Source organism: Phaseolus vulgaris, chromosome 10 (genome assembly GCF_051622355.1).
Source record: "Phaseolus vulgaris cultivar YP4 chromosome 10, ASM5162235v1, whole genome shotgun sequence".
Lineage (NCBI taxonomy): Eukaryota > Viridiplantae > Streptophyta > Magnoliopsida > Fabales > Fabaceae > Phaseolus > Phaseolus vulgaris.
The window spans coordinates 2675362-2701155 of record NC_143507.1 but is presented as its reverse complement, the minus strand read 5'-3'; the positions used below and the strand labels follow the sequence as shown (position 1 = coordinate 2701155).

General features: G+C 30.2%; 3 protein-coding genes and 1 non-coding gene across 4 annotated transcripts; 2 read left to right on the top strand and 2 right to left on the bottom strand.

Moving 5' to 3' along the window:
- Positions 1 to 2154: 2154 nt before the first annotated feature.
- On the bottom strand, positions 2155 to 4266 carry LOC137818227 (PAR1 protein). The gene is made up of 3 exons (XM_068621516.2): positions 4090 to 4266; positions 3509 to 3835; positions 2155 to 2521 (listed from the first exon to the last, which is right to left on the bottom strand). The coding sequence occupies exons 1-3, from the start codon at positions 4154 to 4156 to the stop codon at positions 2376 to 2378; spliced, it is 540 nt and encodes a 179-aa protein (XP_068477617.2). The 5' UTR covers positions 4157 to 4266; the 3' UTR covers positions 2155 to 2375.
- An 11456-nt stretch (positions 4267 to 15722) lies between these two features.
- On the top strand, positions 15723 to 18925 carry LAC7 (laccase 7). The gene is made up of 6 exons (XM_068623187.2): positions 15723 to 15997; positions 16088 to 16239; positions 16961 to 17205; positions 17298 to 17426; positions 17533 to 18495; positions 18640 to 18925. Exons 1-6 carry the CDS (start codon positions 15914 to 15916, stop codon positions 18768 to 18770), a joined length of 1704 nt encoding a protein of 567 aa, XP_068479288.1. The 5' UTR covers positions 15723 to 15913; the 3' UTR covers positions 18771 to 18925.
- A 2423-nt stretch (positions 18926 to 21348) lies between these two features.
- Positions 21349 to 24767, bottom strand: LOC137818226 (GDSL esterase/lipase At5g33370). The gene is made up of 5 exons (XM_068621515.1): positions 24352 to 24767; positions 23715 to 23842; positions 23317 to 23559; positions 21851 to 22103; positions 21349 to 21687 (listed from the first exon to the last, which is right to left on the bottom strand). The coding sequence occupies exons 1-5, from the start codon at positions 24602 to 24604 to the stop codon at positions 21455 to 21457; spliced, it is 1110 nt and encodes a 369-aa protein (XP_068477616.1). The 5' UTR covers positions 24605 to 24767; the 3' UTR covers positions 21349 to 21454.
- TRNAN-GUU (transfer RNA asparagine (anticodon GUU)) lies at positions 22336 to 22409 on the top strand. The gene has a single exon. It is a non-coding gene; the product is annotated as a tRNA-Asn (tRNA).
- Positions 24768 to 25794: the final 1027 nt, after the last annotated feature.

Below are 25794 nucleotides of genomic sequence, written 5' to 3'. Positions count from 1 at the left end.
CTCCATGTCCATACTTACACCTTCATTAATAAAACATAAATTTTCATTTTATTCTAATTTTCATAAATTCACACAATTATGTAAAATAAAAACAACATTCAATTTCTCTTTCGGATTGTGTAATCCATAACTCATTTAATAACTACAAAAATAACTTTCAGATTGGGTAATCTGTAAGGCATTTGCCAACTTAAAAATGGCCTACAGATTGTGTAATATGTAAGTCATATTTTAAGAGAATAAATGAATTTCGGATTAGGTAATCCGTAAGGCATATTTTAAGTTATAAAATGACTTCTGGATTAAGTAATTCATCATTCATTTAATACCGAATTATGCAATTCGAAAGTGTGAATTTTGGTTCATTTCGGATCCGATATATGTACAGATTAATTAATCCATAACCTTTAAATTTTGTGTTTTCCTTCTGAATTACATAATACAAAACTTAACTACAGATCTGAAAAAAACATTCCAAATTACCTAATACGAAACATAATATTCTATTACAAATTTTTTAATCCAAAATATTATTTTAATCCAGAACTGAATTTCGAATTATGTACATGATTCTTTCATATTCTTTCCTATTAACCGTTAGGAGATGGTGGAATTGTGATTCTAAAAGTCAGATGTGTTGGTCAAATTCCAATAGGAAGAAAGGTCAATTCCAATTTGGTAAGGTGGTCAAATATGTTTCTCTTCCTACTAACTCATTCTAGAATCTAATTCAATATTTCTCTTAAAATTGGAAGTCCCAAGTTTATTATTAATGGCTTCTTTCCTTAATTCCAGTCTTCTAGAAGACAAGTTAGCCAAATATAAAACCACCCAAGCATAAGAAAATGTCATATAAAGCCTAATTAGTCATATAAAGCCTAAGATCAATTATTTTGAGGAATGTTGATATTTGTATAAAAATAATATTAATAATAATTAATAGTTTTTTTATTTTAAGTATTTAGATATAAAATTCGAACTATGAAAACAAAAATTAGTTTAGAGTAAAGAAGACGAAAAATATAGAGGCACAATGTTGAAAGTTAATGAAAGTTATTGTATTGTTTTATTATTTTTAAGATTACGTTAACCACTTGTCACATTATAAATAGAATGTAGTAATCACTTAGAACACAAGAATACATTTGGAATTAATACATTTACTTTTGTAAGATGTCCCAATACAATGATTATGATTAATAACTTGTCTTGCAATATATTTCTTCAATCTTTAACTTTTTTTAATCATCACTTTCCTTTTAATTCCCTTGAATTCCATATTTACAGTAGATAGTTGGTGTTTTTACCCTAACAACAACAAAAAAATTATTCTTACTTCTCTTTAAAGAAAATAATTTAACAATGTTGTAGTTAGCTATATAGTTATTATATATTCACCTGAAAGTTTATGTTTGATATAATTAATGTGATAATAGTCACTGCTTATAAACCCATATTTATACACCACTTTAGAAGTTATATTTCAATACATTTTAACTTAATTAATAATATGTTAAAAATTGAATATTACAATCCATTTTTCATCTATCACACATGTATTTTATTTTTTTACTCAAGAAGTCAGGCCTTTCTCAAGTGTTTATTAAAGTTTCAGTTTAACATGAAAAAATAAGTTAATTCAATAACCTCATCATCAGTGAAGTATGAAGCTTATAATTATATGAAGGTATTTCTTCCTGCACTCCTACATTTTTTTTCCTGCACCCCTACATCCTTTACAATACCAGAATTATCCTGATAATTTTTTATGATTCTGGAATAAAAATTCCATAAGAAAAATATGTTTTTGAAATAGGGATTTTATAAGTAAAATGTGTTTTTGGAATAGAAAATTCAGAAGGTAAAATCCATTCCAAAATAGTTTTTTAGAACACATTTTTTTAATTTTCAGAATAGTAAATCTAAAATTCAAAAAATGTGTTCCAAGAAGTATGTTCAGGAAATATTCTAAAAGAATAATTTGGAAGTCATTTTTTAAAAGGGTAAAATAGTCTTTTCCAAAAATGATGTGGTGAAGGAATTCATTTGTTGGGGGTGTAAGGAGAAACACCATGAATACTCTGCAGATTTAAGCCCATTGATTTGAGACATCATTATTAATAGCTCTGAAACGAATATAGTGGCAAAGAGCAAAAACAAAACCAATTCCAAAATTTAAGAATGTTGGAAACCAAATGAACCACAACCATGCCCAACTCACTCACTCATGATTATTACAATAAACCGTAACACAACCCATAAAAATGAACCCATGTTCCTCTTCTAACATAGTAACACACTATTAATTAATAATAATATTAATAATAATGGCTCTTCCAATTGACACCATCTCTGACAAGGAAAGTGGAAAAAAATTACAGAGGAGAAGGAGCAGGTGCTGCCACAAGGTCCTCTGAAACGTCAGAAACAGGTCCAGGTGCAGCTCCAGAGCTCACGAGCTCAACCATGGCACGACGAGGATTTGTCTTCTGCCTCTCGCAAAGTTCTGGCAAAAATACCCCTGCATAACATCAAACCATGCTTAGTTAATATATATTTATACAAATAAATAAATAAATTTAATATAATTTAGTTTTGGTGTGCAAATTTATGTTTTCATATAGAAGAGTTTATTGAATATAGTTTTGTCATAAACAATTTTTAACACGGTTAACCGATAATAAAGTTATTGTTGATGTGACCTAGAAGAAACTTATTGTTATGAAAGTCAAATCTTAATTGAAAATAGCAATATTTTGCGACAGGAACAAGCCAGGGTTTTTATTTTATTTTAAATGTTTCTTTGTTTTATGAGAAAAATATACCTTGATGAGATTTGAAGTTAAAATGTTCTAGGCTTGTAGGGTATTTGGTATGCTAAGGTTTTGATGGTGAATGGTGAAAGCAAAGGACAAAAGCAGAATAATAGGAATGAGAATTGCCCTATGTTTACGAAAAGATAACCACCATAATTTTTTTTTTCTCTTTGTTGAGGTGCCGTTATTGTATTAGTTAAGAAAACACAATCACAACCACACGCAGAGAAAGTCTTTCAGAAGAGACATCACTGTTCTTGTTAGTTAAACTTACACATAGAAAAAGTTCTACCAAGGAAAAGTTATTCACACGGTTTGTTACCTAATGGTGACCATGACTATATAATGGGTCTATTATGCACCCAAGTTAAAAAGTCCGAGATAGTATTTCTAAATCAATCACCAATGTCAATTTTAAATGTCGTTGGTCACGGTTTTTACTTTAAAAGATATTTTTGATGAGTTAAGGGAAAGAATTGTATTTAAACTGTCATTAACATCGATTCTTAAACAATGCAAAACTATATATAATATCTCATATACAGGAATCGGTGATTGATCTAACAATAAGTCGAAATATTGATGATTATGTTAATTAGAATAATAATTGCTTGACATCCACAATTTTCTTAAGAAAAAGTATGTTGTAATGATGGTGGTAATTATCAGAGTGAGGAATGAAGAATTCTTACCCTCTCCAGCAGCCAAGTTGAAGAAAAGGTCAACAATGTTGAAGCACTTTTGGTAACATTGTGAAGAGCAGAGTTTGGCAGTGAATTGAGGCTCAAAGAAGGCATCAGATGAAATACCAACAGAGTTTCTATCAACCCCACATGCCTCCACACACTGGTCTGTCTCTATGTACTCTCCCATCCTTTCCACCACCACTTCCGATGTCCGGCACTGGTACTCCACGCCGCCGTCCGCCGCCTTCTCCGTCTCCAACAAACACCTCTTCCCTGATGAAGCCACCGAAAATGCACACACTTCCTTTGGAAGATCCTCACATACTATCTCACCTGCCAATTCATAAATTTCAGCCATGTTAGAAAAAACACTTGCAAAAACAAAAACATAAACATGTTTTATCAGGTCAACAACCTTGTTCTAGTATACAATTCTCTTTCTTTATACTTATTTTGAAAAATGTTTTAGAATAACAACTAATATAAAGTCTTATCTTACTATGAATCACATTTAATGAGGAGACTTAAGATTAAGAAAAAATAACAAGGCATGAAAAGTATATATCATGATGTGTTGATGAACTCACCTAGAGAAGCATGGATGAAGAGGGAAGAAAGTAGAAGGAACAAAGGCAATTTGTTAGAGAAAGACATGGTTGGAAGTGGTGGGTGTAGTTTTGGCAAATTCTGAGGTTGTTTTTCTTGTGAGAAAAATGGGTTATTGTGTGTGAAAAAAAATGAAGGAATGGGCACAATGATTTTGGAAAGGAACTAAAGGGGTATATATAGTGTTAAAACTACGCGTCCCTAGTGGACTTAAGGACACGTTTGGAAGGTTCACATGTTACTAAGTCTCACATCATTCTCCATTTTATTTCCTTTTTCATTGAATAATCAAAGAAATATTTGTTTAAGAAAATTGGTTCCGTTTTCTTGAGCTTAAACGTTGAGTAGTTTCCTTTTCCCCTTTTCATGATTGATACAAGTGCGTTATTATTGACGACTACCAAAGACGTGTTTGGATGTCTGAATTTTGAAAACTTTGAAGTTTTCAAAGACTTAAGGCATAGAAGTCAAGCCCCATTTGTTTATTTTCCAATTCATTTGCCATAAACTTGTTCACTTCGATGTATCGAGGCATCTTTGCTTCCAAAACATCTTGGAGAAGAAAGCAAACAAATTTGTCGTTAATGGGGTAACGTGTACCAATAAAAAATTTCAATTTGCTTGGAAAGTTAAAATGGGAATATAAAATCATCAATTTTAACCCATAAGTAAGTGAAAATGAAAATCATCATAATTAAGTTAAATATATATATATTTTTGTCTTGTTTAATGTGAAATTGTTTATTTATCTTAGTACAAATTTTATATCTTTTGAGTATTTATAATAAAAAAATTATTTAAATGAATTTTAAAAAAACAATTTTTTAATATTAATTTGAAAATTTCTGTCACCTAAATTGATAATGACATTTTTTTAATAATTTTCTTACTATCCATTCATTCATGATATATAAAGTTTAAATAAAAGACTAAAGTCAAATTAGCATATGTAGAAAAAAAAAACATATTTAACATATTAATTAGTGTTTGGAATTTGAGATAGATAGCGATCTTCAACAAATAAAGTCCATGCCCTGTTTTTTTCTTCATGGAGAGAAGAAAAGTGAAACTATTTTTCATGAATGATTATGCACGTAGTCATAACTCAAAAGCTACTCTATCGGTGAAAAGAAAATACAATTAATGTTCCAAATTAATTGATATGACCCAAATTATGTTCTCACCTACACGTGTCATGTCATTTTAGTTGGGAGAATCATTTTTTTAATGCTTAATTAGGAGAATCTATTTCTAGGGGAAATAATCAAGTTTCCTCAACCAATCATGAATGAAAAGTGAAAGTGGTACAAAACTTAAATAGTGCCAAAGTTTTAACTGTCCCATACATGTACTAATATATCATCACGAAGGGTCCATACGAATCCACAAACTATTGTCTTTAGACTGTATGTTATGTTTTTCTTTATTTTTCTCTCTCCAACTAAAGCAATTTCACAATTTTCATATTAAAGATCCAATGAGTAAAAATAATATATAAGCTAATTGTGTCTAATGTGATAGTGGAGTAATTATCTCTTCGAGGTACACTAGGACAATACCTAAGTCTAATAATTTAAGGAAGAATAGTATGAATTGTTCTTGTTTTGTCACTAGTAACATTTCTCTTAGAATAATCAACATGTAATATTTCTAACCCTGTATAAAATATTGTACTCTTATTTATATCTTATATAATATATCCAAAGTAAGAAAAAGTGAAGAGAATTTTAATATTTTTTTTTAAAGTGTGGAGTCTTTTTCTATGATGTTTCATCTTCTTCAATCTCTAAGTCAAATATGTGGTAGTTGAATGGTTCTCCATTATATCATCCCTCTTAAGAAAAATATGTCCTCAAATCTGATCGATGCTTCATGATAACAACTTTTATGTACTTGTAAGGAGTTAAGAGAGTACTTGCTACTGATTGTTAATGCTATAATAATAACAACGTACCTTTGTTTTATCTGTTGTGCATATTTATACAATTATAATGGACTCTATTATTGATGGGTTCTAATTAATGTGTATAATCATAAATATGGTATTACCTAAGTTATCGCATATCTCAGTTTTGCAAGTGGAGTTGGAGGACTTAGAGCAAAGTCATACTAAGTGAGTTATTCTCAAGAAGAGCTGGCTGCAGAGAAAAAGTTGGTTCTAGAGGAGTTAATTAACTATCAATCCTTTCTCATGGACGTTAACAAGGAAGATTTCAACCAAACTATCTGACAAGTGACTTTCTTCTACAGCACCTCGATCGAAGATGCTCGATATGACATCACCAAAGATGTGATTGACAATAAGATAGTGTCGTGGATGAGGCTGACAAGGAGAAGGAAGAGGAAGAGGAGGCGTCTGGGCTTTGATCTTTTGGTTGTCCTTTTCTTTTATTTTCCCTGGACTCAAGTTATGGGTCCCGCCTTTTGAATATATAATACAAGGATTTTACCTTTAACTTTGTCCAAGTTTTTATTCACTTTCTAGTAAAAATTGAGTATTGTCGTGGTCAACTGAACATCGTAATTGAGTATTTATCTTTGTTAATGTCGATTGCACGGTAACGAATTTGAAATTATTGTTCTTTCAAAGTTTGCTAAGAATTTGTTAAAAGTTTACATTTGATGAAAACTTGAATTCCACTTTGTGAATGTACATTGATTACATAGTGTAGTACCAGTTGTGGTAGCTGAGAAATAGAGAAAGAGTTCAAATTGTGAAGTGTTTATGTTGTTGAATTGAAGAAGCTATTTCAATTTCAATTTTTGGTGCTCTTTGAAAAATTCTAAGTGGTTTTAGTGCAAATTTCATATCTCTTTAATCATTTTTGAATTCGTAAGTGGCAGTGTAGTTCATTGGATTCAAATTGGAGAGTGGAATCCAATTTTGTGAAATTTGGTGGATTAAAAGTATAATTGGCATTAGTTTTTTGAACTACTTTGGTGCATGTTTGTATTTTAACTGCAGTGAGTCTTGGTGCACTAGACTTGGATGTGTAGCAGTGAGTCTTGGTGCACTAGACTTGGATGTGTAGCATAATTGTTGTGAGCTGAGTATTGCAAAAGAGGGTTACGAACCCTAACTCCATGTCTGCGGAAGTTGAAGGAGAATCAGAAGGGACAAAGTTGTAGTTGACGCACAACTTCCCTTCTTTTTGCAGGTGGTTCCCATTTTGATGAAGAACGTTGGGGAAGGTTGTAAGACGTTCCAAAAGTCTCGATCACTAACTATGAGCTTTTTTCGCAGGTTTTCTTCCTTCTCCAGCGGTCACTCCAATTTTATCAGTCAAGCCCATGGAGCGGTGCCACTAAACTAGGTTTTGAAGATGGGACAACTTTGGTTTTCTCCATCTATAAATATCGTCTCCCTTTACTCCGAAAATGACATCTCACTCACGCCTCACCTCTTCCTCTCTTTCTCTTCACTCCTTTATTCTTTTCTTTTACTTAATATTTTTTTTTTTTTTAGATTTTTGGGTTCTTACTCTAGATGAGTTTACTTGCTAGTTTTGATCCTTAGAATTTTTCGAGAAGTTTTTGTTGTATCCTAAGAGACTTGCACAATACATTGCAGATAAGTCTTTATGAACAGTGATCACCACGTCTCAGGAAATCAACATTGTAAATGTTTGAAAGCTTTATTTACTACAAGAACTTTATGAAATTGACATTGGTTTCTAGTTTGGTGCCTGGTGCAAAATTCTAGAGCAGTGAATGAGGCAAATTCGGTAAACACGTGAATTCACTCACCTAAGATGTGTTTGGATTAAGGAAGAGATTTGAGAGAGTGGATGTGTGCAGATGTGAGAGGATGTCTGAGGATATGTGAGGTTATTTGGATTGAAGGATGTTAGAGTGAATTTGTGAGGATGATTTATTGAAATTTGTGAGTGATGTGATGGTTTGGGGAGAATTATAATTTTTTTTAAAGGTGTAAAATGTAAATTTACAAATTTACCATTATATTTTAAAATATTTGAATAATGAAGTATGAGGTATTTTCTTTTAGATTTTAGTTTCAATTAAAAAATAAACTGATAATATTCATAATTGTAATAATTTTTAGATGGAAAATAATGAATATATGTAAAAATTGAAAATTGTTACATAGAAATAAATTATTGAAATATTCATAATTTTAAAAAATAAATTTAAAATAATTTTGCATTAAATTTAAATAATAGTAATAATTTTATAATAATTTATGAAAATAATAATAATTATTGTATACATTTTTTTATTTTATATAAGGTTTTTTATTATAATTTTATTTTATTATTATGTAATGTTTAATAATTTTATTTATATTCTTTTAACATTTTTGAAAAATATTTTATTTTTATTATATAATATTATATTATATAATGGAATATAGTGTGTATATATAATAAGATTAATAATAATAATTATTATTATTAATATTATGAATTAAAGTTATTTATTATTAATTAAGATTAATTATTATTAATTAAGAATGAATATGAAAATTGATTCCACCCGGAAAACCGATTCTTGTTTCACAATAACTTTCTTGGAAATCAACAATTACACACAACAAAACCGATTCTCCCTTCGTTATAACCGTTATGAAAAACGATTCTCTCTTCTTTGTAAGAATTATGAAAATCGATTCTCCCTTCATTGATATGCTTAAAGATCAATTTTGTTTAAAGACAAAGCAAATTTATTTCACTTACTTGGAGTGTTTTTTTATGCTTTCTTCTTCCTCTTCCTCAACCTCATAACCTTCAACAAATGTAAGAACTTCTCACATGCACACACCTAAAGAAATAAGGGTATTACAGTAACTTTGGATGAGTGTACATATATACACTCTTTCATAATCCTCGCTTATGAGAAAAAAAAAGAAAAAAAAAACTAACTCATTCATGGTTCAGAAACTCTCCTTCACATCACTTCATCCAAACATCTAAGTCAAGTAAATCCTAAACCACCTAACGAAACCAAGACGGCCAGAAAGAACAGTGCGAAAATTCAATAGTAAGTGCTGGAATTTGGAATTCGGTGGGCTCATGTTATTTTAATGCACTGTTTCATTTGTGAGTTCATGAGAATAGCGTTCTAAGTTGTGAAAATTGGTAAATTGAGGTGAATGGTGGGGCTGCAAATGGTGTGGTGAATTGATTGTGAAAATTGGAAGAGACCTTCAACACGTGAAATATAAGAGAAAACGTCACAGTGCTGGGAATTAATGTGGAGCAACAGATATTTTTTTTTGAGACAAAACCGTGTTGCAGTATTACTTGGGCTGCACAATTCTAATTGAAGAATTTTGGTGCAGTAATTTTGAAGGTGCAAAAAGCAGAATGGCAGCTTTTAATTTGGGCCAAACAGATTGGGCTAGAAAAAAAATTGGTTCTTATGCACCATTAAGAAAAAGTTAATCATTCTTTATTTTTTTAATTCTTTCTTTTTGTAATCCAATTCTAATATCAATCTTTAGGTGCTTCCATAAAACAATCTAGCATATTTGCTCATAAACAAAATAAACAAAACGTAGAATCCAAGAAACAATCATCTTGTTACACCTTCACCAAGTCTGATACATCTAATCATTTTTCTCAGGTTTAGACATAGTCACGTCCACGAATTCAAGCTTATTTTTTACGCTTATAACAGTCTCCATAGATCGATTCTAAGAATGATAATTACTACCATAAAAAACAAGCAAGATCGGAATATTAGTTGTACTCTCGCTAGGAAAACTCTAAACTAAAGGAGTTTGAATGTCTTATACCATGGAAAAGAAAATAGAAAAAAGAAAGGAAAGAATCAAGAACGAATTTTAAGAGATGGCACAATAAAGCTTTCCCTAGAAGAAAACATCATTTGCTATTGATACCATGATAGAAACAACGAAGGCAAGAGAAGAAAGAAGAAAGAAAAAAAAAGACAAAACATATTATTGATTAGTACAAAAGCATTGCAAGACAATATATATGAAAGTCAAGAAAAAAATTGTATATTCCAAAAGAAGACGTTGATCATCTAACAATGAGTTCACTCTGATCGCTTAGCCCAAAGTAGACCATTTAACACTGTGTAGGCATTGATCGTCTAACCATGTTTAGACCGTCTAACATTAAGTAGAAGTTGACTGTCTAACCTTATGTAAATCGTCTAACCCTATGCAAAACTTCCAACACTAAGTAAACGTTGATCGTTTAACACACAAACCGTCTAATACAACTCTAGATGCATATCGTCTAACCTATACAGTGTAACACAAACTGTTTAACTAACACTACACAATTTTCACTTTAGGTCACGCTGACACGTCAATCGGTAAAAAAAGTGTTGTCTAAAATAGATATTAACAACGATTTTTTTTTATTGTTGTTCACATAATAAGGTTTATTTCTCTTTGATTCAAAATATTTCACACCTAAAAAAACGTTGCTAAAATATTTTCTAAGACAATTTTTTCCTACTAGACAATATTTTTAGGTATTGTTTAATATAAAAAAAGGGTAGTATCAAAAAATAAAATTAAGAAGTTTTTGTTGGGTATGAAGTCAAGATCAATTGGGTTGGGCTGACAAGACACCATGTACACAGTTGAAGCGCAAGTGAACATTGTTCCGTGACTTCAAGTGAGAGATTGTTGGGTATGAAGTCAGGACCAATTGGGTTGGGCTGAGTAGACACCATATTTTAGTGAGTGGGCTTAATCATGGTGTCCCTTTATTATCTCTATTTATCTATATTTAAAGAGATCATTGTACTTGTAATTGGTGTGCAACATGATATAATGTAAACATAATAGTTGCCCGTGTGGATGTAGATTGCAGTTGGCGATTGAACCACGTTAAATCTTGTGTTGTTTATTTTTCTGCAGTTGATTTGTGATTGTGTGTATTGCTTCCGCGTGCATTTTTTCCATCACTTCCAACACTAAGTAAACATTGATGGTTTAACACACAAACCGTCTAATACAACACTAGATGCATATCGTCTAACCTATACAGTGTAACACAAACTGTCTAACTCACACTACACCATTTTTCACTTTAGGTCACGCTTACACCTCATAGGTAAAAAATTATTGTCTAAAATAGATATAAGCAACAATTTTTTATTGTTGTTCACGTAGTAAGGTTTATTTCTCTTTGACTCAAAATATTTCACACTAAAAAAAAAAAACATTGCGAAAACGTTATCTAAAGTTAAGACAATATTTTTTCTACTTTTTGACAACATTTTTAGATATTGTTTAACATAAAAAAATAGTGTAGTGTCAACAAATAAAATTAAGAAATGTTGATTTAGTCTTGCACACTAATTAACAAAAGTTGTTGAAAAAAAATACAAACACCACATGCAACACGGAGAATATTACGTAAGCCCATAAGAAACACATAGTCCTATTATCTAAATCCGGTGGCAAAACCAGTTTTAATATATTCTAGGTGTAAATACTAGTAACCCGTTCCACCTTAATCTTCTTACATATCATAAAATTGTTAACACTTGTCAACTTCCACCTAACAAAGAAGACAATACAATGTCAATTTCAAAAAGATTTTGTCTAGAAGGAGTTTAACTTTTGGACGTAATGTATACAAATTGCAAAAAAAAAAATTAAAAAAAATATATTGTTGAATTAGATTATTGGATTAACTCACTTGACTTGAATAGTGCCAAATGTCAAAACCCCTTCCAAGATAATATATATTTTAATCTTATATAACTTAAAATAATATGCCAATACACGTATTTAAAAGTTCCATACACCAGTAGAAAATACTTTATTCTTTTTCAAACACATATTGAGTATACTATTACTCTAGTAATTAATCATAACTTCAGTTAAAACGTTTTTAAAACTAAAATTTAATAATATTTTACTTCAAGTCACTAAAAAAAGTTACTTCGTGATCCACTTTAGTAATTGAAATAGGTTAAACGTCAATTTTGATCGAAATAACGATTTATTAGAATTTGTGACCAAAATAAGGTTTGGTTTTAATAGCTAAAAAACTATAAATTAGTACAATTTGAGTTTAATCGTTACGCATAAATAAATCATTATAAATGAGTTGTTGATTTTTACTTCAATTGCTAAATTATTATAAATTAATGATTAATTTATTTCATCATTACATAACTACAAATTAACGAATAATTTATTTTAATAGTTAAATATAAATAAATGATTATAAAATTATTGACTAATTTACAAATTAATGACTAATTTGATTTCATCGTTATAAATTAACAACTAAATTTAGTGACTGAATTATAATTATTTTTATTATTGTTTTAATTATAATTATTAATATTGTAATTATTTGTTAGATAATTAATTAAAATAATTATTATTATGATAAAAATAATTATAAAAGGACACACCTCTTGTTCTACACATTTTTTTTTAAAATTTTACCCTTTTAATTTTTTTTATGTATGTATATAATTTTAAAAAACTCGTTTTTTAAATTCGAATAATTACTTATAATAATAAACTCGCACATATAAAAGCTAAATTACCTACAATAAAATCATAAAATTTATATATAAACACATAGGCATGGAACCCAAAAAAGATAATAAAGCATGAAGATACCCAAACCACTACACCACATGCATTTTTCAATCATGCCATCATCATCATTATTATTATTACTATTAATTATTATTACTATTATTATAATTATATTTATAATTATCACTATAATTATACTTATATTATAAATATAATTATAATTATTATCATTATTATTATTGATATTATTATTATTACTATAAATATTATCATTATTATTATATATCATTATTACTATTATTGTTTATTATTATTATTTTGATTAATATTAACATTAATAATATTATTATTAACAATAATAATAATAATAATAAAACTAATACTTATTATTATTATTAATTGTTATTATAATAATCATAGTAATAATCATGATAATCAATAGTTATAATATGATTAAAAAGATTTTCTATTGTAGTGGTTATAAGTTTTATATCTACACGGATCCATGAACTTCGTTCAAACAATTTTAACATTAATAATAATAATAGTAGTTTTCAGTTTGGTCGCCATAATTTTTTTTTATTTTTTATTATTTATTTAAGTCAACTTGCAATCGAAAAACTAGGTTGTTATTTTCATTTACCTTAGCAATCGAATTTCTCATAAATTTTTATTGTTAAATTGTTTGCAACTAGATTTTTCATTATTACTACCTTTGTTGGATCCTATTTCAATCGCAAATAAATTTAAAGACTGATTTTTTAGAGACTGATTTTTTTAAGTGTAACGACCAATGTATTTTAACCTTTCATTTTATAATTTCAGATTAAGTTGCACATTAAATTTTTTTGTAATTACCTTGTGGGCAAGATTAACATACACATGCACTAAAAAAGCTATAACAAGAAATACAAATTAAATATCATTTTCTTCAAACATCATCATCAAAACAACTTGATAAAGACTTGACTTTATTCTTCAAGTCTAAATAATAAATGAAGCAAAAACTACAATGTATTGTATTGTCAATAATAGATGAAACACTTGCATTTTATATATATTTTTTTGTTTTTCATTATTTATTGTTTTACATAAAAAAACATCTCCATGTTTTACACTTTATTGTCACAAACACTTCATCAAAACTTCATCAGTGTTAGACTTTATGCTTAATATTTTGTTATGAAAAACATTTAATGAAAATTAGGAATTAGTACTTGGACTTTATTCTAATTAAAGTGATTTAAAAGATTAGAAAGTTTTTCTTACTAAATAGTGTTTTACTGATTTGGTATTTGAACACAAATCTAGGCACTTTGGAAGTTTGAACAAAGAAATTAATAAGGAAATCTTGCAAGGTTGTCGACATCCTTCTTAAAGTTTGGAAAACAGGATAAGTCTGAATTAAGAAATTATCTATCAAAAAATATATTGAAAGAGAAGTTGTCCAAATGTTACTCAAAAACATGAAATAACCAAAAGTTACAAGTAAGTCGTAAACACGAATAGTATAGGTTTCTAAAAATAAAATTACACAATTAACAACTCAAGTAAATTGTTTATATATAGGATTTATCATTTATAATTAGAGGTGGTCAAAATTTATTTTTTACTGAGAAATACTTCTTTAATGCCAAGAAAAAAAATTGACAAAATAGAAAATCGAAAATAGTATTACTAATGGGATTTTATAATTTTCTATGCATATTTATGTTTTTCCTTTAATAATTTTTTACATTTACACTTTTTTTTTTCAATTACAATTTCTTATTTTACTTTTTTATTTTTATTTTTCATATTGATTACTTGCTTATTTATTTAAATATATTAAATTTTTAATATTTCCTTATTTTTCAAGTTTTATAGTACTTCGATACTTGCATATTCTTCTTTTTAAAATCATTTTTCTAAAAAAAAATATTTGAAACTTAGTTAATTACATTCATTATCCTAGACACAGAATTAATTTTATATACAAATGCAATTGAACTGGTAATGAGATTTATGTTTTTATATTTATAAATTTAAATTTTGAAATGTATTGACTTGGTAAATATGAGTTTGGTTTATCATATTTAAATTCAAAATATTTATGACATTAAAGTAAAACAAATCCATAAAATTCTATTTGTTTTCCTTTTGGAAATTAAATCAATCCTTACAAGTTATTTACATAGCAAATAGTATAATAATATACTTCTCATTTTCTTGATTAATTATTCACAACACCGTATAAAAATAACTTGTCGTAATTAAACTAATCTCATTTGACTTCAAAAATTATATATGCTCTCGAATAAGTTGGGACGAAGAGAACGATTACTTTCCTTCTACTTTCTCTATTTTTAAAATAATTATTTTACTTTTCTCGAAATAACTTCACAACTCTCCTTTCACTCTTTTTCTCATTATCTTTGTAAACTACAAGTTCAGATAGTACCTAGGACACTCCGAAATTCAAGATCTCGATATTTGGTGAAATTAGTTTGTGATGATTACGTATATTTTTCTCGAAATGTGTAACTATTTATATGATTACCATGGACACTTTGTTATTGGATCACATTAAGATTTTAGATTATAATTAAGAGTGTATTAGCTAATGCTTAATTATATTAATCTCTTATCATACTTAATGAATTTGGTTTTGTATTGAAAAACTTCATTTTTCGTCAAGTAATATATATATATATATATATATATATATATATATATATATATATAACAGTAATATTTTGTTCCCCTTCACTCTGAACATTTTTTGAATTATTGAAGATGGCATTCTGACTTTCGTTAGGTTGACTATTACTAATTATTCTCAAGCACGTTACCCAGTTCAATGAACAAATCTACTAAGAAATTGTTTCTGTAATGACTTGTATTACCTTAACTACCATGTCTTTATCTTTTTTTTTTTGTAAAACGTGATAAAATGAAAACATGGTGCATTACCATATCAAGCGGTAAATAAACAATGGTATTATAATTTTCCTACCCACATATAGTCAGAAACAAAGTACGTTCAAAGATCGCGATTAGGTCAAAGTTCTGAGCTATTGACGAATCGTAATTATATAATCTCTGTGTACATTTTTTTACCCTTATTTATCTGATGAAAATTCAAATGCTTTTGCTTCTATCAAACAAAAACCTTGCAAATATTCCAACCACACCAAGAACGCAAATTTTTTTGAATAGTCAAAACCAGGTCTAATCTATATATATATTGGACTCGTATTCGTTGCAGAGCATATTAAAAGACATTCATTCATTTCATTAAACTACACTAACATTATTACAAAATGAAATGTTTTGTGTTTTGTGTTCTTGCTCTTGTGCTAGCTTCTTCATTGGCTCATGCTGCGATTGTGGAACACACTTTCAATGTACGAATGAGTTTGTTTCGTTCTTCTCCTTTTCATGGGACACTCAATGTTTGCATTGTTTTACTAAGGTTTTGTGTTGTGGTTACGTAGGTGGAAGACATTTCTGTGCAACGTTTGTGTCGTCAACAAGTGATCACTGCCGTTAATGGAACCCTACCTGGACCTACAATCAACGCTCGAGAGGGTGACACTGTTGTTGTTCATGTGTTCAACAAATCACCCTACAATCTTAGTCTTCATTGGTAAAACAACTCTTCTCTCTCTCAACAATTGAATAGATAAAACCCATAGAAACACGTGTATATTATGCAAACAAAACGCGGTTTGACCTTAACAATGAATTAAACAGTAACTTGTGATATCTGTTTTATTTCGTTTCTTTTTTCCTTCTTAATGAACAGTAGAAATGTCAAAATTTTTATCTGAAAGTAACCCCCAAAAGTTGACAACCCAATTACTTATTCACCTCGAGATTAACACCAATTTGTTATTTATGTTATAACACCAAAATTCTCTTCTCACACGGTCCAAAAATAAAAAATAATAAGTATTTTTATTTTGTATAAATAGTTGAAATGCAGATATATATATTACTGAAAGATCTTTTTAATTTTTTTAAAGATTAATATATATATATATATGTATAACATTTTTTGAAAATATAAACATGTGAGAATTATGGAGATTAAAGAAAAATATATATATATATATATATATAGAAAAGGAAATATTTAAAGCATTTACAAACACTTGGAATTGTAAGTTAACCCAAAAAAAACTCTCTCAATCATAATTTCTAAATCATTTTAATATCATATAAAAAGTAAAATCTAACTAAATTTTATAAAATTATTCAAAAAAAAGTTTATAATTAGTTGTATACAATAAAATATCAATAAAATCATAATGAATTTGTCTTCATGTAAAATTAAATTTGGAATCGTTTTACAATGTACTATGCAGGCACGGAATTCTTCAATTTTTAACTCCATGGTCAGACGGTCCTGAATTTGTAACTCAATGCCCAATACATTCCGGCAGCAGTTACACATACAGATTTAACCTAACGGGACATGAAGGGACACTTTGGTGGCATGCACACACCTCTTTTCTACGTGCTACACTCTATGGTGCCCTTTTCATTCGCCCTCGCCAAGGACACTCCTACCCATTTCCTAAAGTCTACCAAGAACTCCCTATTCTGCTTGGTACTTTTTCCTCTCATGTGTTTTTTCCCATATCTCACTGCTTCTATAGCTGCAGAACTTCAAATTACAGAGATGTTTTAAAATTATTTCAGGTGAGTGGTGGAATGCTAATGTTGTAGAGGTTGAGCACAATGCAACGGAGTCCCAAGGGGCACCACAGCAGTCAGATGCGTATACAATTAACGGTTTACCCAGCGATGTGTATAACTGCTCTCAAGATGGTAACTCCATTCTACACATTTTTTTTTTTCTTACTATGATTGAGTTTGATGAGAATTTTACCAAAATCAAACAATTTGGTTCATGATTTATTCATGATTTATTCAGGAACGTACGAGGTGAAAGTGAAGCAAGGAAAAACCTACATGCTGCGCATCATCAACGCTGCACTCAATGCGCAACACTTCTTCAAGGTAGCGAACCACACGTTAACGGTGGTAGCCATCGACGCCGCCTACACCAACCACTACGACACCGAAGTTGTGGTGGTTGCTCCGGGTCAAACCGTTGACGTGCTCCTCAGAACAAACCAACCCCGCGGTTCTTACTACATGGCTTTCACCCCTTACCATTCCGCTCCTGCTATAACAATCAACGCCAACATCACCCGAGGGCTCATCATTTACGAGAATGCCACGTCAGCAAAGCCCGTCATGCCAGACCTCCCGGCCCAGTCCGACACCCCGACAGCCCACCGCTTCTACACCAACATCACGGGCCTGGCCGGCGGGCCGCACTGGGTCCCCGTGCCACGCCACGTGGACGAGCACATGTTCGTCACTTTCGGGATTGGCTTCACGGTGTGCAACAATTTCTCGGGAGGCTGCAGTGGGTCCACGCGCCCACTCTCCGCCAACATGAACAACGAGTCCTTCGTGCTGCCACGTGGCAGAGGGGTATCGATGCTTGAAGCGTCTTACGGCGGCGACGTCGACGGCGTGTACACCAGGGATTTTCCGAATCGGCCTCCGGTTGAGTTTGACTACGTCAACCCAAACGTATCGAGTGAGACTTTCGCGTTCCAAATCGCGCCGAAATCAACGAAGGTGAAGACGTTGAAGTTCAACTCAACGGTTGAGATTGTGCTTCAGAACACCGGCATCATTACGACGGAGAACCACCCCATTCACGTTCACGGTTTTAACTTCCATGTTTTGGCTCAAGGGTTCGGGAATTACAACGCCACTAGAGACGAACCCAAGTTCAATTTTGTGAACCCTCAAATTCGTAACACCATTTCTGTGCCCGTCGGAGGTTGGTCCGTCATTAGATTCCAAGCAAATAATCCAGGTTCGTTCATTTCTTCAATCAACTAATTAACCGTTATTTCTATAAAAAAAAAATATATTTTAGAAAGAAAAAAATTATAATGATGATAATAGTGATAATTAATAAGAATTATATTGATTTTGGTGTGTATAATTTTGAACGTAGGTGTTTGGCTTGTGCATTGCCATTTGGAGACTCATTTGCCGTGGGGGCTAGCTATGGCTTTTGAGGTTGAGAATGGACCCACTCCTTCGTTCTCGGTGCCACCACCTCCTTCTGATCTTCCCAAGTGCTGATTTTTGCTCATAAAAAAAATTATATATATATTTATTGGTCAATGTTTATAGCATTACTATTTTCTAATATGGATTTCTAATTTCATTTCCTTTATTCAGAAAAAAATAAAGTGTAATACACCATCATCAAAGTTGGGTTATTCTTTCAACAAATAACACGTTTTTTTTCTTGTTTTTCTTCATCTCTTAAATAACACGTTAACTTAACGTGAATTAAAACAACACTTATAGTGTCTATGATATTTAAAATGCACATAGTAATTATAAAAGTTCCTAAAAGTAGTGTCTATTACCCTAAAATAGCTCAATAAAATAAATAATATTTAAATAAGATTGATTATACTAACAAAAAAAAAAAAAGAACAAATATTTATATTATACCCTTAAATTAGTATCTCAGTTTTAAGCAAATTGAAATATATATTATGAAAACAATTGCCAATAATATAAAACAACATGTTGTTGAAAAAAGCTATCGCTGTTACCAAAATATGTAATTTGGTTCAATTTGAAAAGCACGTATATTTTGACTTCCATTAAGAATACTTACTAACCAAGGTTGTGGATACGTCTACGTATACAACGCGTATACAAAATTACAACTTGATTATGTTGAGTAATAAAACATCAACAAATACGGCAAGGTAATATAGACTCAAAATAAAAAATAAAAAAATAACATAAAAAAAAAAATAGACTCAATCAACGCTAGGCACTAAAAGCTTTAAGCAATGAAATTTTTTGTTGAGGTATTTTTTCAGTTGGAGATTTTCTTTATGATTACGTACTAAGAATAAAAACACACATCAATATTGAAGTTGACTAATCTCACGCGTGAGTGAAGAGATTTTTTTTCTTCTTTAAAGTGCTTTTATACAGTAAATTCTAAGTCAAGGTTTTTTAAAGTGAGAAAAACTGTTATATCACCCTATATATTAAATTAATGAAAATAGATTTTTCTTTCCCACCGGCCTCTTGTGACATATTTTTCAATCATTTGAAAAACTAAATCCAAAACAAAAGACTCAGGTTTCTTCCAATTTTTCTACAAATGTAACTAACATTTCTGTTATAATGTTTGACTAAAAAAATATATAACAAAAATATTAACTATTGGACAACTATGCATGCAGTTGTTGTCGTATTATTATTATAATATTATACATAATGGGTAATTCTAAGTATTTAGGTATCTTTCATGATGTATGTACACATGCAATTTTTCAACTTTTGAGTGGTTGGGTAGATGGTCCTGAATCTGTAACTCAATGTCCAATACAACCTGGTGGAAGGTATTATTACGAAGTGGACTTTAAGTCTAACTCAACCCTATAAAACCGGCTCGAAATGGTTGAGGTTTACACCCACTTATATACAATGAAAGACTCTAATCTCTAGTCGATGTGGGATCTCCAACAGGTATACCTATAGATATATATAACATAGGTATATATGAGGTTTATGGTTAGAATTATATTGTTGAGTTTTGGATTGTTTTATTTTTCCCTAAATAGGATTTTTTTGATATTTATATACGGGTTGGAATACATAAAAGTATTCTTTTTATTTATTTTATTTTATATTGATAAAAAACATGTATAGAATAACATAATAGGACAAGAAGGTACCTATGGTGGTATTCCCACAATTCTTTTCTACGTGCAACTGTTTATGGGGCTCTATCATTCGCCCTCGAAGGGGAAACATATACCCTTTTCCTTCAGTTTACCAAGAAGTTTATAGTAGACAGAAAATAAATACAATTATTAGGTGAATAAAACATTGTTGGATTTTTTTTGTTTGGTTTTGATTTAGATTTTCTGCTATGATTTAGTATTTTGGTAAATTTTGAAATTGGGTAATTCAAAAAACTTATGAAAGAGATTTGTTCTAGGTTATACGTTTTTTCGGTTCTAAGTATTTAAATAGATTGGACAATTTTCCACACAGTCATTCCTTAGACGGTCCAGTGACAATCTTTATTGAATTCCACCTTATCTCTAATTCCATTAATAAACTCAAAGTAAAATCAAGTTTCACAACTTAACTCAACTTGTATCATGGGGTATTCAGAGCAATGTTGATGTTATTTGGTAAAGGTTGATGTTATTTGCAATTGTTTGATCTAGTTTGTTTCAATTTAAAAGTTGAAAATACAAATCAATTCCAGAATTTCATCACTAATTTTGTTTCCATCACAATTTAAGTCGTTAAGTCCATAGGTAATGTGTATAAATGCCTTGATTCGTGAAGTATGCGAACAATATACACGATTTTAATTCAACAATGAAAAAAAAAATATACACAAAATTTATTTTTATCAAACTCGATTTTAATGAAAAAATAAGACACCTAAAGTTATGTACTTCAGTGTATTTTACAAAAAATTTAAAGTCATAGTCATCTTCCCGTCATCTTCTTAATATATGATTTTAACTTTAATTTAAAAATTTAATCTAATCAAACTCAAATCCTAGTGTATAAACATGATTTTTTTTCTTTGCAAATTCGTGTTTAACAAGCAAGATTTACCAATATTTGATTTTTTTTTAATTATAGTTTCTTGATGAAATTGTAGTAAGAAGACTAAAAAGTGCTAGTTAATTAATTAATGTCATAGTTTGGAACATTGAGGAAAAATAGAGTAATATTGTAGAAAGTGGGTGTGGAGATAAGGGAAGAGATTAGGTGGTAGAATCTAAAGCAAGAATTGTGCTAAGATTCATGGGGTGCATGTAGTCGGTGGAGCCTGTCATGAACTTATCAACGATCAATCTGTTTGCTGTCTCCGATGGATGAAAAGCGTCCCAAAAGGCGTAGAGATTCCTGTTGGGGCACAAGTTAGAAGCAGGAGTGCAGAGTCCGATTCCGTTGTATGCTCCCTGACCACAGCATGCAACCTTTGACGTAACAAACCCTGTTCATCAAAGTAACAATAAAAAGGATCATGAATATGCTTCAATGAATACATTCTGGTTTGTTTGTTTATGTTTGTTTGTGTTTGTCAGGTGTAACTAGATTGGTTAAGATTTTGTATACGGGTTAAAATACTAAAGTATATAAGAGGTGAAAGAGAGTACCATATGCTTGAGGGTCAGTGACGAAATCCAAGTGCATGGCGAAGGCGTTTGCGGAAATGAAGACGTGGGAACCAATTTGAGCGTTGAGCTCTTGCAGGAGTTGGACAAGTTGAGGATTGAACATGTTAACGGCTCGTTGCAGCTCCGTCGCACATTCTCCGTTACGGCTGTGCATCGCCAACTCTGCCGGCACGCAACCCAATGGTCCCGTTCCCGTCACAAGAACCCGTCGTGCTCCCAACTCATACAGGTCCTGCATTTATTTCCTTCTTTTTCTTACTACACTTATTTATCAGAAAAAAAAAAACTATCATACTAATGGAAATATTTTAAGATAACCGTATTTATTTCTTTTCCATCCAACAAAAATTAATCTAAATTATTATAAATTATTTAGAGTATAATTAGTTTTTAAAATTATTATTATAAATTTTAATATAAATATATAACTTTAATTTAAGTAATAAAAAAGTATAAACGTGTAAGCTGGAATAGCTCAGTTGGTTAGAGCGTGTGGCTGTTAACCACAAGGTCGGAGGTTCAACCCCTCCTTCTAGCGTTTTCTTTTTTATTTTTATTTGTTATTTTTATTTGTTATTTTTATTTGTTATTTTTATTTGTTATTTTTATTTGTTATTTTTATTTGTTATTTTTATTTGTTATTTTTATTTGTTATTTTTATTTGTTATTTTTATTTGTTATTTTTATGACAAATACCAAATCATTGTTTTCAATTTTTTTTATTTGTTATGACAAATACCAAATCATTGTTTTCATATTCTAATGTGGTGATTTGTGTATATTTTTTTATTGAACAATTTTTCAATTTTCTATTTTATTCTCTTTTCTGCTTATGCAATAAATTCGTGTGTAACTTATTTAAGAATTAAAAGATACACTAAAAATATTGTAGAGAAAATGTATTTTTTAAAATTACAGAGATAAATGTATTTTTTTACTGGCAATATTATAGAAGCTACTGTCTCCACTGCCCAAATTTAAAACCCTAGATTCGCATTAAATAGCATAAAAATATTAGATAGAGAGTGACAGCACGCATTTATATAGACTCACTACTGCTCATGCTGCATCTTCAGTGACACAATTTGTGTTGGTTTCAACTATTGAATGCTTCCTTCAACTACCAAATTAATCTCATCATTTAACATGCTTGCCTCACAAACTCTGCATTTCCATCATGACCATAACATGTAGGACCTTCACTAGTGCAAAACATTCATATATAATATTTTTTTCTAACCATTCTTATCAGCAAATAATTTTTCACATTTTTCATATTGCTAAGATATTAAACGTTATACATGTACTTGTTATTGAATACTTTTTTTCAAATAGTTAGGAAAATCAGTAAAAAATATTACTGGTTGCAATTAATTTTTCATTTTCTTCCTGTATATTTTCCTAACATGATAATGCAAGGAGAGTAGATAGAAGGATGAACATACCACAAGAATCTTACGATACTCAGAAATGAGTAAGACAACGTAGTCTGGAAGAGCATATTCGCGAGATCTTGCAGAGAAAGGAACCAAAAAATAGTTGTTCACAAAATCATTGCCACCTAAGGTTATCAGAACCAATGCCTTGTCCACTAAATCTCGACTCTGTTCTTCTCCGATTAACGCACTCACCCTCTGCTGATACTGTCTGAAGTATGCCAATTGTTCTCTAATTCTGATAATGTTTATCTGCAAAATCAACATTCTTAGATACTTTTCCCTTTTTTAATGTTGCTTTAATTCACAGCTTCATGGAGAGACAAAAATAGTTAAATCTGGATACTTTAAAGTGTAACTTTGTCTTCTAGTTATTACTAAAACCGATGAAACTAAAATTGACTTACAAACTGAAATCCTGTGTCATTGAGAATTCCTACTCCAGCAGAAGCAAAGTTTGCACCAACAAGCAGTTTTTCACCATTCAGCTCTGGACTCAGATATGGTAATGTGGGTTCTGACCCAATTTTCTCACCTGAATACATGCATCACACGGTTTACATACATGTACATGCTTTCATAGAGATTATCTACTCGTTTTTTTTATCAACAAGAAAAAATAAATAAATTTGTACCAGTTAAGAGTGATTCAACCCTTATACACCTTGACAAATAACCCACAATATTTCACACTAAAACAACAGTCTTTCACAAACAGGAGATGGATAACATGCAAACCATCATGACATCAATTTGAAAAGGAAAAACAAACAGAAAGAACTTTGGAACACTAAAAGGGACACTAAACTCACTCTAATTATCATTTAGTGTCTCCTTTTTTAGTCTTTGTGTGGAATTTTTGGGAGGTTAACATTAATATTTTTAGTAGTGGAAGTAATTCAATAACAAACCTTTAACTTATTAATAAAGGTAGAATATGAAGATAAAAATATATAGAGAGACATAATTTCATCCCAAAATAAATATGAAGAAAATAAAGCAAGTGAAAAGAGGTAGAATTTATAGATATGATGAAGACTGAACTGATAAGGTCAGGCATGTTGAGGCCATTGGAGAAACGACCAGAGGCTCTGTGAGAGGCTGAGTCAATGCCATAAGGATATCCATCGGCACGTGCAGTGGTGGCTAGGTAGTTGTTATTCCCATTGTCCACAAGCGAATCACCGAACACGAAAAATGCTCGTGCCTCAGCTTCTGGAGCAACAATGCTGAAGGTGAAAACCACACATAAAAATATAGATTTAGAAGAAACAACCCTTTTGGTGTTGTGTTCCATCGGAATGTCACGAAGAAACCCAGAAACAATGGTGAATGCTATTCTAATCTCCCACTGTGATCTTGCAGCTTAACGAGAAGTTAGGTGGCTTATATAATGCTCTCGTCTTTGTTGTGACCAATTAAATGCCTTTGGCTACCACTAGTAGATAAAGAAATGGTGTAGTTATAGTGTCTGAAAAAGTTTTTTCACATATACTAAAGTCGTCACGTTATTCGAAATTTTTTAATTTTAGAACAATTTACACAAAGTCTCTCTCTAACCTGTAAACTTATCGTACACAAAGTTTTTTCTTATTTCGTATCTTAAGTTTTTTTTCTTTAATTTGTTGGTGTTAAATCGAAGTTAACTTGCAAAATATACTCCGACGAGTAGTAAGTATATGTAAAATTCTTGTATATTAAGAAATAGTTAAAAACGTATCTTACACTGTTTATCATGAACAATATGTTGTAATGAGTCGAATTTATCATATATCAGTATTAACTTACTTTTAGGGAGGTTTCTTGATTTCTGGAAACATTAACCAGCTTTGGTGGAACGTGTTACATAAATTCTTGTAACTGTCTTAACTGTTATTTATTATATCTACTTTTTTTTTTTTTTTAAATGTATTTTCGATCGATCGATCAGTCACAAATACCGAGTGACATGGCTCGTCCGGTATTTACCGTTACAAAACTAACTATAGAATTTATTTACTGAGCTTCAATTTCTTTTGACAGCTACTGCGTGTAAATGCAACCTGGCCCAGCGATTAATGGTTCTTGCACAACTAACATATCTCCAGCTAAGATACTGCACATGAACAAGAAATCAGAAATCAGGTAGCTTTTATAGTTACTGCAACACAAGTATCTTTTATGGAGAAATTATGCTCGAACTAGTAGAAATTGATGGAAGTGAGACACCATGTTTCTGATTATATAAAACAAAGATATTCAAAGTTAAAACTTGAACTGCTATAACTAATCTTATATAAAACAAAGACATTAGACACCATTACTCTGAATTTTGGCAGCTAGTTAAATGACAAAGTAACATTATTTTCTACACGTGTTCCATCATTTATATATATTTTTTGAAAAATAATTTTTTTTACACTTTTAAAAAAAATTAAAAATTAAAATAAATATTATTAGAATGTTATATAAATTACACTTTATATAAATATTATACTTTATATAAAT